An 11135-nucleotide genomic window follows, 5' to 3' on the forward strand; every position below is an offset into this window, starting at 1 on the left:
CAGACAGGTAGCAGCTACAGCTAGCAGCTACAGCTGCTACCTGTCAGCCAAAGAGGCCACGCCCCTTATAATGCAAACTCTAAGCCTTAGTACAATTTAAGCAGGTGAGCTGCAACACAATTAACCTCCTGTTCAGTTGTCCCAAAGAGGCAAACAATGTGTGCTTTTACACACAAGAATATCATTTAAATCTGAATAAAAAGTAGAGGCTCAGTAATAGAGCCCTGTGGAACTCCGCGACCTGTAAGAAAACATTGTAATTCTGGTTTATGTTACAATGTCTCTGTTGTGTACTGCACCCAAGCAGTTGTTGTGAAAAGGGACATAGCTACAGAGACAAAATTATTTTTTTCTCAGGCTGTAAACATGTTTATTTCTGCTGTAAAGTTGGACATTTTAACACAGGAGTCTGTGAGGACTGACTCACTGCTGGAGCTTCAAGTGGACATTGGAGAAACTGCAGGTTTCAAGTTTTGTTTTCAGAGGTTCATACTGACTTTGATAAAGTCAGAACAGCACCACACATCAATCAAAACATGCTTAAAGGTCACAATGAAAATACTACTGCTATTATTCAATGGTGTGAATTATTTGGTGTAGAAAACTGCTGAAATACATTTTACCAGAATCATGTTACATAGCAGCTCAGTCTCAACATGAGATTGTGCAGCATTGCGATGCCTCTTGTGTTGTTTTGCTGTTGTTTGATTTGGTCCAAAAACCTCGAGAAAAAAACGTCTGAAGAAGGGCACAACTGCCCTTCTTCAGACGTAACAATCACAGGACCAAAGAGCACACACAGGCGCATTTTCTTACAATCCATGAAGTGTCCTAGCATGAAGCAGAGACTGACCCCAAGTGCAGCCTTACAGACAGGAAGGTAACACTCGAGAGACATTTTTGGTCTCATGAGAACAGTTGTCAGGGAAAAAGTTCTAAAGTTCCTGTGAACACAGCCTACAGGTAGCACAGCTACAGCAGAGGTCAGCCCCCCGACACTGCAGGGTGAACACGTCTCTGTGCAGCACCGTTAGCTCGAGGTTCCTGTTGGAGATGTTACTCTCACTCAGCATCTTCTCCATGTCCAGAACAGTGGCGGCGTATTTCCAGGTGTAGCTTCAGGCATGAGAGTCAGCTGTCCATATTCTAATCAATTCCTATTAAGCTCAATTCGATTTTATTCATATGGCTCCAAATCTCATCAACAGCCACCTCAAGCTGTAAGGTAAAGACCTCATGAAATCTACATTTGTGTTCTGCAGCTCCATAGAGCCCCATTCATGAACCAGCTGTGGAACAGGAGATCCAGAGGGTGGGAAGCCATCGTTACATTACAAATTCTTAGTTTACAGCAGTTTGTGGGCGGGGCCGGGACAGCAGGTATGTTCATGCATTCAGGCTGTGTTTCTGACAGATGAAGAGCATCTTAGTGGAGCAGTGCTGGTCGTTCAGGCGTCCATCATCGTGAAGGTTAGCGCAGTCTTCGTCCCCTTGAAGGCCGTGTCCAGTCCAGCTGTCAGGCTGCCCGGGTTTCCACCGCCTGGAAACACACACACACACACACACACACACACACGTGATTAATGATTATATCTGTGACTGAATTCATGCATCACCGAGCATCTCATCCCCATGGTGTGAATTTAAGCAGTTTTTGTCAAAGCTGGCACGGCTCATTTCTGCACAGTCACATTCCCTGCTGCTTCTGCTAACATGCTAATGTTGCTAATACAGTGTCTGAAGGTGTATCAGGTGTACACTTCTGTTCAAAGTGGACACCTGATACAAAATTCCCTCTGACTCTGAGTCTTTAGGAGCAGTCTGTGGGCCTCTGATAAAGCTTGATGTTTCCTCAGTAAATGAATCCTCAGCTTATTTGAGAATAATGTTTGTGCTTTTTCTTTGAGTATGATGAAAACTTTGGGGAGCACCAAGCTTTTGTTTGCACAGGAAAAACACTGCATTTAGCCACCAACACAAAATGACCACATTAACCAAAGTTCATCGTTAAGATCAGCGACTCCCAGAGGAACACTCGCCCCCTGGTGGGCTGTGAATGCGGTGGAGGTGGGCTGCACGATCGTATGTAAAATATAATTCAAAACTTTTAATTAGGCTTTTAAATCTCACATTTTTAGATTTTAAAATTACATAATTACTTATTTAGATTTTATAAAACAGCTGTAGTTTAATTTAAGGTATTATAAACAGGAAACAGGAAATAAACCTGCAGCTACAACATGTCCTCCAATCTGAACCACATCGGTCCTTTGTTCCATAATGAGCGCTCCTACATGCAGCTTTGTGTGTAATGTGGGTGTGGCTCTCGAGGTCGAGCAGGGCACCTGCTAATCAGAAGGTCGGTGGTTCAATCCCTGCTGCTGCCAAAGCGTCCTTGGGCAAGATCCTGATGTGTTTGTCTGAACAGGTGTGAATGAGGAAGTATGAAGTGCTTCGAGTGCTCATAGACAGCAGAAAAGAATCAGTTTATTTATTTAATGTTTAAGTGCTTCCTGTGGCATCGAGTGACGTTTGGTCCCCACAGAAAATCCATATTCATGCATGGAAAACCAAACATGTTACTGACACGCCCTTTTGTGTACAACCACTAGAGGTCGCTACATGTCAAATGTAGCCAGTGGTCGTGCCTGCCTATGAGGTCGTGCCTGCCTATGAGGTCGTGTCTTAAAGGGGGACAGGTCCTATGGTTTAGTGACTGTGTTATTATAAAGGCAGGAAAATTTCAGTTATTTGGAGTGACATCATTAATGCAACCTGACAGCAAAGCAGAAATCGATTATTGTTAGTGAAACAGACCTGGGCTCCATTGTGTACGGCGTCCGGTTCACCCACTCCCAGCTCCCAGTCCTCCAGTCAGACAGGCCCACCCAGTAATACTGGGGCACGGTCCTACTGGTCACAAAGTCCTGGACAGAGACAGACATGACTGGTCTGATGGTGAAGAGTAAATAAATAAACATGCAGCACATTCATGAACACGTTCTGTAATCAGCCTCGCCTCCAGGGGGCAGCACCAGTGGATTTGTAAGGGTTGTTTTTTTAAAGTGTAATGCTGCTCTTTGAATATTGATATTTTTAGTCCAGTTTGGTCAAAACACTTTGCCTGTTCACAGTTCTTCATTTTAAACAATAACTTAGACGCTTAAATAAAGATGAATTTGACCCATAAAGTTTATAAATCTTTAGTTAATTTGGAAGGTTTTTAAACTTTTCTTAAACCCAGAAAATGGCACAAAGTGCCTTTTTTAAAGTCTTATATTATCCTTCAGAATGACCTTGACAATGTCCACTGAGACCCGAGGCTCTTTAGTTGGTCTCATACGTTCGCTGTGAAGCGTGACCTCAGATCATGTGACACCTGGACGGACGGTCTTACCCACTCCTTGTTGGTGAGCAGGATGACCAGGTGAGCTTCCTGTTTTTCACACCAGTCTCTGGACTGGTTCCAGGACAGAGACTCCCTGCTGAAGTAGTAACAGCTGGATTCAAACACAGTCCAACCCAGAGGACAACAAGCACCTGTAGCTGAACCTGGCAGACAGAAGCAGGTACACAGGTGTGAGCATCAGTCTGCAGCTATGATATGATCGAATCTGAGTGACCGTACTGTTGTTGATGATGCAATCGAGGGAACATTTGATGGCATCGACGTTCTTGCGGAGTGAGTCGATGACCGACAGCTGCTTCAGCGCCTCCGACACTGAACACACAAACAGCACAGACACCAGTTGGTATGATGAGGTATGAAGTTAGCACCAGCAGGAGAAGCTACAGGGAGGAAGGCTGACCTGAGATCAGCTGGTCCTTGTTGTTCTCAACAGCAAACTGCAGCTGCTTCACTTCTTTGGCTGTTTCTGGAAACCAGAGGATTTAGCATGTTAGCACGTTAGCAGCATGGCTGCTGGGAGGACACTTAAAATGGTTCAGACAGTTTGATAAAATAGCTCTGATTTAATCTTTTATTTCATAAAAACATTTAATTAGTATGTCTGTGTAGGTCATCCAGGTCATAGTTCTCTCTGGAGCTTGAAAAAAAAGCAGCTGGACTTCTTTAAGTTTCTTGAAGACTTCTCGCCTATCATCCGAAAGGCTTCTTCAGTTCGCCTAATCCTTCAGGGAATTAGTTCTCTTAATTACTCCAGTTTGGAAATGCAGATGGAAGTTAGCTAGAAGCTAGCTAGCTCTTATGAGATCGAGATTTTAATATATGAGGCTCGACAGAGAATAAATAAAAGTCAAACTGTATTATATAGTCTGGCTGGCAGAATCTCCTGCCTTAGTTCACTGATTCATTTAGAAGGTCTCACAAACCCTTTAAATCAGGTGTTGTTGAGGAAATAAAGGCAGCAAGAAAGTCTCTAAATATCCTAATTTATCACATAAAAAGACTTCACACTGCTTGTATCGGTTTTCTTTCATATCCATAAATAGATAATGTTTCAGTGTCAAAGATCTCCCTCCTGGAGTCAGAGGATGGGAGCTTGTGGCCTGGTGGCCAGAGCTGGATTCATGAGGTTTGGCTCGGCAGAAACAACATGGCTCATGGGACATGCTAACCCTCAGCATCACACACTTATTTTGGGACAGGAATCCATCCAATTCTGAAGTATAGAAGAGGTCTGTGCCATATCATACTGCTCAGAATAACACCAATATAACATTTATGTGATTAAAAAGTATCTCACAATATCAGTGCATTTATGTTCCCTGGTACAACAACGACATGATCCACCAGTGATAGTTTAGTGCCTAAAAAGGCACAGAAATGGTCAGACCTCCAACAAAGCACAATGCTCAGCACTGTATGCATGAAACCCATCCCACTGAGTGGAAACAACACACTCAGAGCAAACACACAGTCGAGTACAACCAGCCATGCAGGCACACAGGAGACCCAAAACTCAACAAATGTCTCACCTGAACGTGTTCGGCAGGAAGAGCAACTGGATACAAATTAGTGATGTGGTTACACAGTGCAACAACAACAACGTAGAAAATATAACACAAGGGTTCAGCAGTGATGTTCTACTGTTATTTAACCTATGCTGGGACAACACTGTTGTGTTACTGCTGCTACACTGTGCTGCTGGCACCTTGTTTCACTACATGTGACTTTCAGTTCATTGGTACAGAAGGGTGGGAAACGCTGCCTCCACGCTGAAACACTGTTCAGCACTTTCTTATACATCTTCATAAACACCATTATAGCAGATATATGATGTAATCTGAGGTTACCCTGTCCACCTGTTAGGGCTCTGCTGTGGGTCGAGACAGTTTGAGACTCTTTATAAAGGCATGCAGTTTGTTGGGGTGCGCACAGCGATGTGCTAACAGGTGTGTTACCGTGAGCGTGATGCAGCGAGGCGTTCAGGGCCTGGATGATCTCACTGAGGTTGGAAACGCTCCGCTCCACAGTCCTCAGACGATTGGACATCTTCCTGTCTGAAGAAACAGAAGGACAGCAACTTACGACAACATTTATTTTAATTATGCTGAAAATGATATCGCAGACAAATAAACAACCTATAATAAATAAAAATAATAAGGTACCTGAGCAGATCGGCTCAATCAAATAAGAGAAAACAAAATAGTTCAGTGCAGTAAAATCTGACAAAAAACATTAAAATAATATAAATAAAGTACTTAATATAGCTCCATAAATAAAACAAAATACAGTCAAATTCAACAATCACAGCAAGGTGAAGGATTTTAATCTTTCTTTGGATCAGGTGAGGTGGAGGCAGATGAGCTGCTGTGGCGACTTCTGAAGAGAGCAGCCGGAGGAAGAAGATGATAATGCGAGAATGATTTAAGGCTTTATTTAACTTCACGCACTTAAAGCAGTAATTATTGTATAACTGTATGTTGGGTGTGAAACTCAGTTTCTCAGAAACCGTTTGAATTTTTCCGGTAGGACAAACGGTCGTGTAATCACGCTAACTCAAAGTTCTTTGATCAGACGTTTCAGCGGTGACGTGCTCGCTGTTAACCAGCTGTTCACGGCAGGTGAGGGCAGGTCACAGGTGCACCATCGGCGATCACACTGCCCTTAAAGGGTTAAAGTCTGAACTCTCACCAGGAGTCAGGGTGACAAACTGCATCTGCTTTTTTAGTTCTGTTTGTACAGACACCACATTTAACCTACACTAAAGTGTGTGTGCGTGTGTGTGTGTGTGCGTGTGTGTGCGTGTGTGTGTGTACTCACTGGTAACTCCCAGCACTATGATCAGAATCAGCACGACCACAACCATCAGTCCAGGAAGGAGCCAGCGTCTGGACCTGGATTCAGATGGGGGAGGTGGAGTGGCTGACAGACAAACACACACACACACACACACACACACACACACACACACACACACACGCACACACACACAGACACACACACACACACGCACACACACACACACACACACACACACACACACACACACACACACACACACACGCACACACACACAGACACACACACACACACAGAGTTAACACAGGTAGATGTTAGGACTAATGTGTTCCCTGAAATTCAAACTAAATGCAGGTACCTCTGGTCCAGATGGTGGTCTTGTCCCAGTCGTTCTCATAGTACGACTCTTCCATTGTTTTCACCTTCTAGTGTGGTTAAAGCAAAGAGGTGATGCCTCCCAGCTCTGCTGTCAGGTTCAAATTTGCTTTAAACTTATAGATAATCTACACTTAGCTCCTGTATTCAGTCCACGAATACACCTGCGTCACATCAGAACCTCCTGATAAAAACAAACTGCATCTTTTAAAGTGAACCGACTCAAATATCAAATCTAATGCACAGTGATGACTGGATGAAGTGCTCCTCACCTCTGCTCTGCCTCTGAAGACTCAGCTGGGAAATGTCAGATATAAAGGTTTACATCTCCTCCTCCATCCGCCCACCCAGAAACAAACTGCATCACAATACTCACCAATCATTTTAACGAGTGGCCATAATGAGGATTAGCTCGCTGTCTCACTTCCTGTTTTGTTGTGTGAGACTCTGGATTAATCCGCAGAGTTTCCCTTTACTCAGAAACATCTTCTCCCAGAGGGAAGCGTTCCTCAGGTGATACTTCCTAAAATCAACCACAGCGTACACAGACCCACACAAACACCTACGCTTAATCCGTAACACAAAATAACTGAACACAGGCTTCTTGCTGATAGCAGCACACAGGTGTGTTCTAATGGTCGCAGCACTCACAGGTAACTTCAGACCGGCTCTGATCACCTGCAGCTCATCACTGGCCGAGTCTTTGCCGTTCTGGCTCCTCTCTGTCCTTAGTTTTCTCCCATGTCTCGCTGGATTTGCTTTCTGAGCAGTGGAGGTGATTTTAGCCGAGCAGCTTGTTATACATTTTCCCCTTTCCAATCAAGGCACGCTCCTCTTCTGAACGGTGTCTGAATCGACCCAGTTTTATACATCATGTGTAGCTTCATGCTTAAATAAGGACCACCTGATTGACAGCTGTTTTTTCACAGTGAATGACCTCACTGATTGGCCTCCACACTGCTATTATTCTGAACACACCCCTGTAATTAGTTATTCCATTACACAGGCTCAGGAGCATGCTCATCATGGACGTTGGGTCTGTTGGTTTTCTGATAAATTATCTGTCATGTAGTAATATGATCAGTGATGGTCTGTTAGCCATGTTGGACTGCTATTAATTTAAACACAACTTGTTGCTAAGAACATCCTGTGAACCATAATACAGCAGAGTGATTCCTAAGTACTTAGCCTGAGAATTAGCCCCCCCCCCGGCTCATTTGACCAGACTGGGTCACATGTTAACTATGATAAAGGCTCGTTGACAGATGTGAGGGGTCACTCTGATATGGTCGTGGGCTCAGTGACCATAAAGACTGTGTAAAATTAAAACACAACCACAAACAGACTGGAAAAAGCAACAACACACAAAATGAGTTGAAAGGGTTAAAAGAACTTTACTAACACAACCAACAACACAACATTAAACCTAATCATGCAGTAAATTAGCCATCGTCGTGGTAACACCTTGTAGTCAGGGTTTCCTTTATTAGAACGTGGCCATGACAAAGGTCACGGTGACCCAACTGGTCACCTTCTGGGTGACAGGAGGTTAACCCAACTAGGAGGTCAAAGCTGCACAAAGGCCAAAGAAAGAGGCAGGCTCAGTGTCTGAGACTCCGCCCACACTGACCTGCAGCTCAGATCAAAGCTCTAAAACTCCGGTGAGCTGCACTTGCTTTAATAAAATATCTGCCACGCTGGAGTCTGCGATCAGAGGTCGGAGGTCAGCCCTCAGTGAGGTCGTCGTTGTAGTGGAGGAGGACGGCGGGGGTGAACGCGTCTCGGTCCAGGCGCAGCTGCTCGAGCTCGAGGTCGTCGTCGGGGACGTTGTTCTCGCTCAGCGTCTTGTTCATATCCAGGACGGCGCCGTTGTATTTCCAGGTGTAGCTGCGGGCGTGGGAGTTGTAGCGCAGGTAACGCTGGAGGATCTCATTCAGATTCTCCTCTGAGCACACCTGAGAGCAGCAGGACGCACACCGCTTTATAACTAAACACCTTTGGGACCAGTATCCACATTCTGAGGGCGCAGTTACCCACAGTGCACCTGGGGTGATGTGCTCACCTCCAGCCGCTGCTCCTGTGATGTCAGCGTGTTGACGACTCGTATCCACCCGGTTTTAGCAGACAGCAGCCCCACCTCGTAACGGCGGTCCTTCCACCACGGCTGTCCGATGTCGCCGTCCCAGTCGGAGCGAGGGCCGGTGGGGGGGATGTGCAGGAAGCGCCCCCTGGGGGTGTAGTACGCCACACAGCTGGTCAGAGGGTCGACGTATTTCAGGATCTGAGCACAGACAGGAAATGAATGTAACACCTGTTTACTGTAACAGTGCAGGAGTAAAGAAAAACCACAGGTGGTTTCAGGTGTGAGGAACAGAGTCCAGATCACAGAACTGAAACCTCCTCCTGAAGTCACAGCAACGCTGGATGGAGACTGTGACCTCTGTTTGCTTCACCTTTCTTTAAAGGTTCATGTTTCTCCACACCGAGCAGTGAAGAGCTCCACGGGCCCCACAGGACCCCCTGGGAGCTGACTGGGGGCTGACTGGGGCTCAGGAGGATGGTTCAGCTCCTCCAGTCTACATGCTGCATTCTCCTTCAGTAAAATGCTAACCCCCACGAAGCATCCGTATGTGCAGTTAGTCTTAAAGGTGAGAGGTCAGATCTAACAGCTGTGGCTTGTAGTAAAAGCGGAGTTAGAGCAGAGCATGATCGGCACTCACGTCTTCAGTCTTGGGGTCGAACCAGCTGCTGATGTCCTTCCCTGCAAACTCCATGATGGGCAGCAGCAGAATGTCACCTGCAGACAGAGACATGTGACCCTTATAAACACCACCTTCATTAATGCTCTCCACCTGAGGACTCCCACAGTGGTGTCTGACATTAACACACCCACGTTTTCAGAGGGTGGAGGAGGAAACACCACAGCAAACACAGATACCTTCACTCTTATAAACACCCAGTCACAGGAATTCATTAAGGTTCTTAAAATGGTCACTTTTTCAAAATAAAAGTGTCCAGTTAGGTATTAAAAGGTAACAGAATCCTTTGACAACAGGCTTTGATTTCCAAAATAAAAGCCCACAATTAGTTATAGGAATTCATTAAGATGTTTTAAGGTGTCATTTTTCCAAAAATAAAAGCCACCAGTTTCTTTTTGTAAGTCATCAAGAGCCTTTAACTGTGGCAGATTTTCAAAACAAAAGCCCCAGCTGGTTATCTAAATTCAACAGGATACTTTAATGTATCAATATTTCAAATTAAAAGCCTCCTCCTCCTCAGTCAGTCAGTTATGGAAGAATATCATATTTTCAAAACAAAAGCCCCCATTTAATGAGGAATTTACCAGGATACTTTGACCTGCCTCTTTTTAAAAATAAAAGTTACAGGAAATGATCAGATGTTAGTTTTCCAAAATAAAAACCTCCAGTTAGTCAAAGTTATTTTTCCTAGGTGCATTAAAGATTATCAAAACAAAAGCTTCCATTTCATTTCCCCCCAATCAGACTATTAAATCACCTGCTTGCCCTCAGCCTCTTTACCTCACCTGTTCAGGTACAACGTTTCAGCAGCTGCAACAACTCCACCACAGCTTCTCCATAAATGTAGTTCCACGGTCAGCACTCAGTCTGCTTTAAGGTCTTTGAATGCAGCAATATTTGTTTATCAGACTTTCTGCAGGGCACAAGGGCCGCAAAACGGCCACCAGGGGGCGACTCTGCTCCTCCTCTTTTGATCTATAGCCTTCACTTAATTTCAAATACAGTACTAAATAATGATAGTGATACTAATATGCTTCACCCATCTTTTGTATACAGTCTGTGGATTAGGACAGGAGCAGCTAAACCTCTGCTCAGGATTCTCACACACACACACACACACACACACACACACACACACACACACACACACACACACGCACACACACTTTCTCTGTGTGGATGAGGCAGCAGTAACCGGAAACGCTCTGCTCCTGTTGTGTAACTAGAAAGAGGAAGCGCTCTCACACAGACTCACTGCCTCGGACTTCTCCGCCTGTGCTCTTTACCTGCCCTGACCTCACACAGTGACGCAGCGGCTCACCTTTGTGTCGGCTCATCAGGGGGCTCAGGTCGCACACTTTGCCCAGGAAGGACACCCACAGGTCCTCCGCCGTGTTGTGAGCCGCCACCTCGGAGGGCGTGAAGTACCTGGGCCGGAGCATCACCTGCGGCTGCGTCCAAACACGGAGAAAACCGGCCCGCTTCAGGCTGCGCCGTCTCCATGGAGTCCTGTTGTCACGCTGCCATGGCAACAAGGTCGGGGGGATTGTGACGTCAGCCGCAGCTCATTAAAATACCTGATCTAAAAATGACAAATATAATTAATAAATCAATTAATCAAAGCAGTGATGTTTTTATTTCATTTGACATTCTATTATAGATTGTATATTAGGTAATGGATTTATTATATAATAATAATATGTATATTATTCTTATTTCCTGATTTTTTCCCCCTGTTTTCCATTTATTTTTCTGCATTGCCATCATGGACCGTTTGTTTCATTTTTCAGCTTTTA

The 11135-nt window shown here is 44.9% G+C and overlaps 2 protein-coding genes across 2 annotated transcripts; both read right to left on the minus strand.

The window, feature by feature from the left end:
• Window positions 1-808: 808 nt before the first annotated feature.
• LOC115777264 (C-type lectin domain family 10 member A-like) lies at window positions 809-6764 on the minus strand. Its single transcript, XM_030725107.1, has 8 exons — window positions 6564-6764; window positions 6227-6328; window positions 5365-5463; window positions 3810-3875; window positions 3629-3721; window positions 3398-3552; window positions 2818-2927; window positions 809-1540 (listed from the first exon to the last, which is right to left on the minus strand). Exons 1-8 carry the CDS (start codon window positions 6616-6618, stop codon window positions 1387-1389), a joined length of 834 nt encoding a protein of 277 aa, XP_030580967.1. The 5' UTR covers window positions 6619-6764; the 3' UTR covers window positions 809-1386.
• A 1190-nt stretch (window positions 6765-7954) lies between these two features.
• cyb5d1 (cytochrome b5 domain containing 1) lies at window positions 7955-10859 on the minus strand. Its single transcript, XM_030725103.1, has 4 exons — window positions 10661-10859; window positions 9301-9377; window positions 8643-8861; window positions 7955-8535 (listed from the first exon to the last, which is right to left on the minus strand). The coding sequence occupies exons 1-4, from the start codon at window positions 10779-10781 to the stop codon at window positions 8305-8307; spliced, it is 648 nt and encodes a 215-aa protein (XP_030580963.1). The 5' UTR covers window positions 10782-10859; the 3' UTR covers window positions 7955-8304.
• Window positions 10860-11135: the final 276 nt, after the last annotated feature.

The sequence above is a fragment of the Archocentrus centrarchus genome, unplaced genomic scaffold (genome assembly GCF_007364275.1).
Source record: "Archocentrus centrarchus isolate MPI-CPG fArcCen1 unplaced genomic scaffold, fArcCen1 scaffold_45_ctg1, whole genome shotgun sequence".
Lineage (NCBI taxonomy): Eukaryota > Metazoa > Chordata > Actinopteri > Cichliformes > Cichlidae > Archocentrus > Archocentrus centrarchus.

Coding starts and splice junctions, on each gene's coding strand:
- LOC115777264 (XM_030725107.1), bottom strand. CDS start 6,618: ATGGAAGAGTCGTACTATGAGAACGACTGGGACAAGACCACCATCTGG. Junction 6,329..6,563: donor GACCACCATCTGGACCAGAG/GTACCTGCATTT, acceptor TTTGTCTGTCAG/CCACTCCACCTCCCCCATCT. Junction 5,464..6,226: donor CATAGTGCTGGGAGTTACCA/GTGAGTACACAC, acceptor CTGTTTCTTCAG/ACAGGAAGATGTCCAATCGT.
- cyb5d1 (XM_030725103.1), bottom strand. CDS start 10,781: ATGCTCCGGCCCAGGTACTTCACGCCCTCCGAGGTGGCGGCTCACAAC. Junction 8,862..9,300: donor TCGACCCCAAGACTGAAGAC/GTGAGTGCCGAT, acceptor GTCTGTGCTCAG/ATCCTGAAATACGTCGACCC. Junction 8,536..8,642: donor CACAGGAGCAGCGGCTGGAG/GTGAGCACATCA, acceptor TGCTGCTCTCAG/GTGTGCTCAGAGGAGAATCT.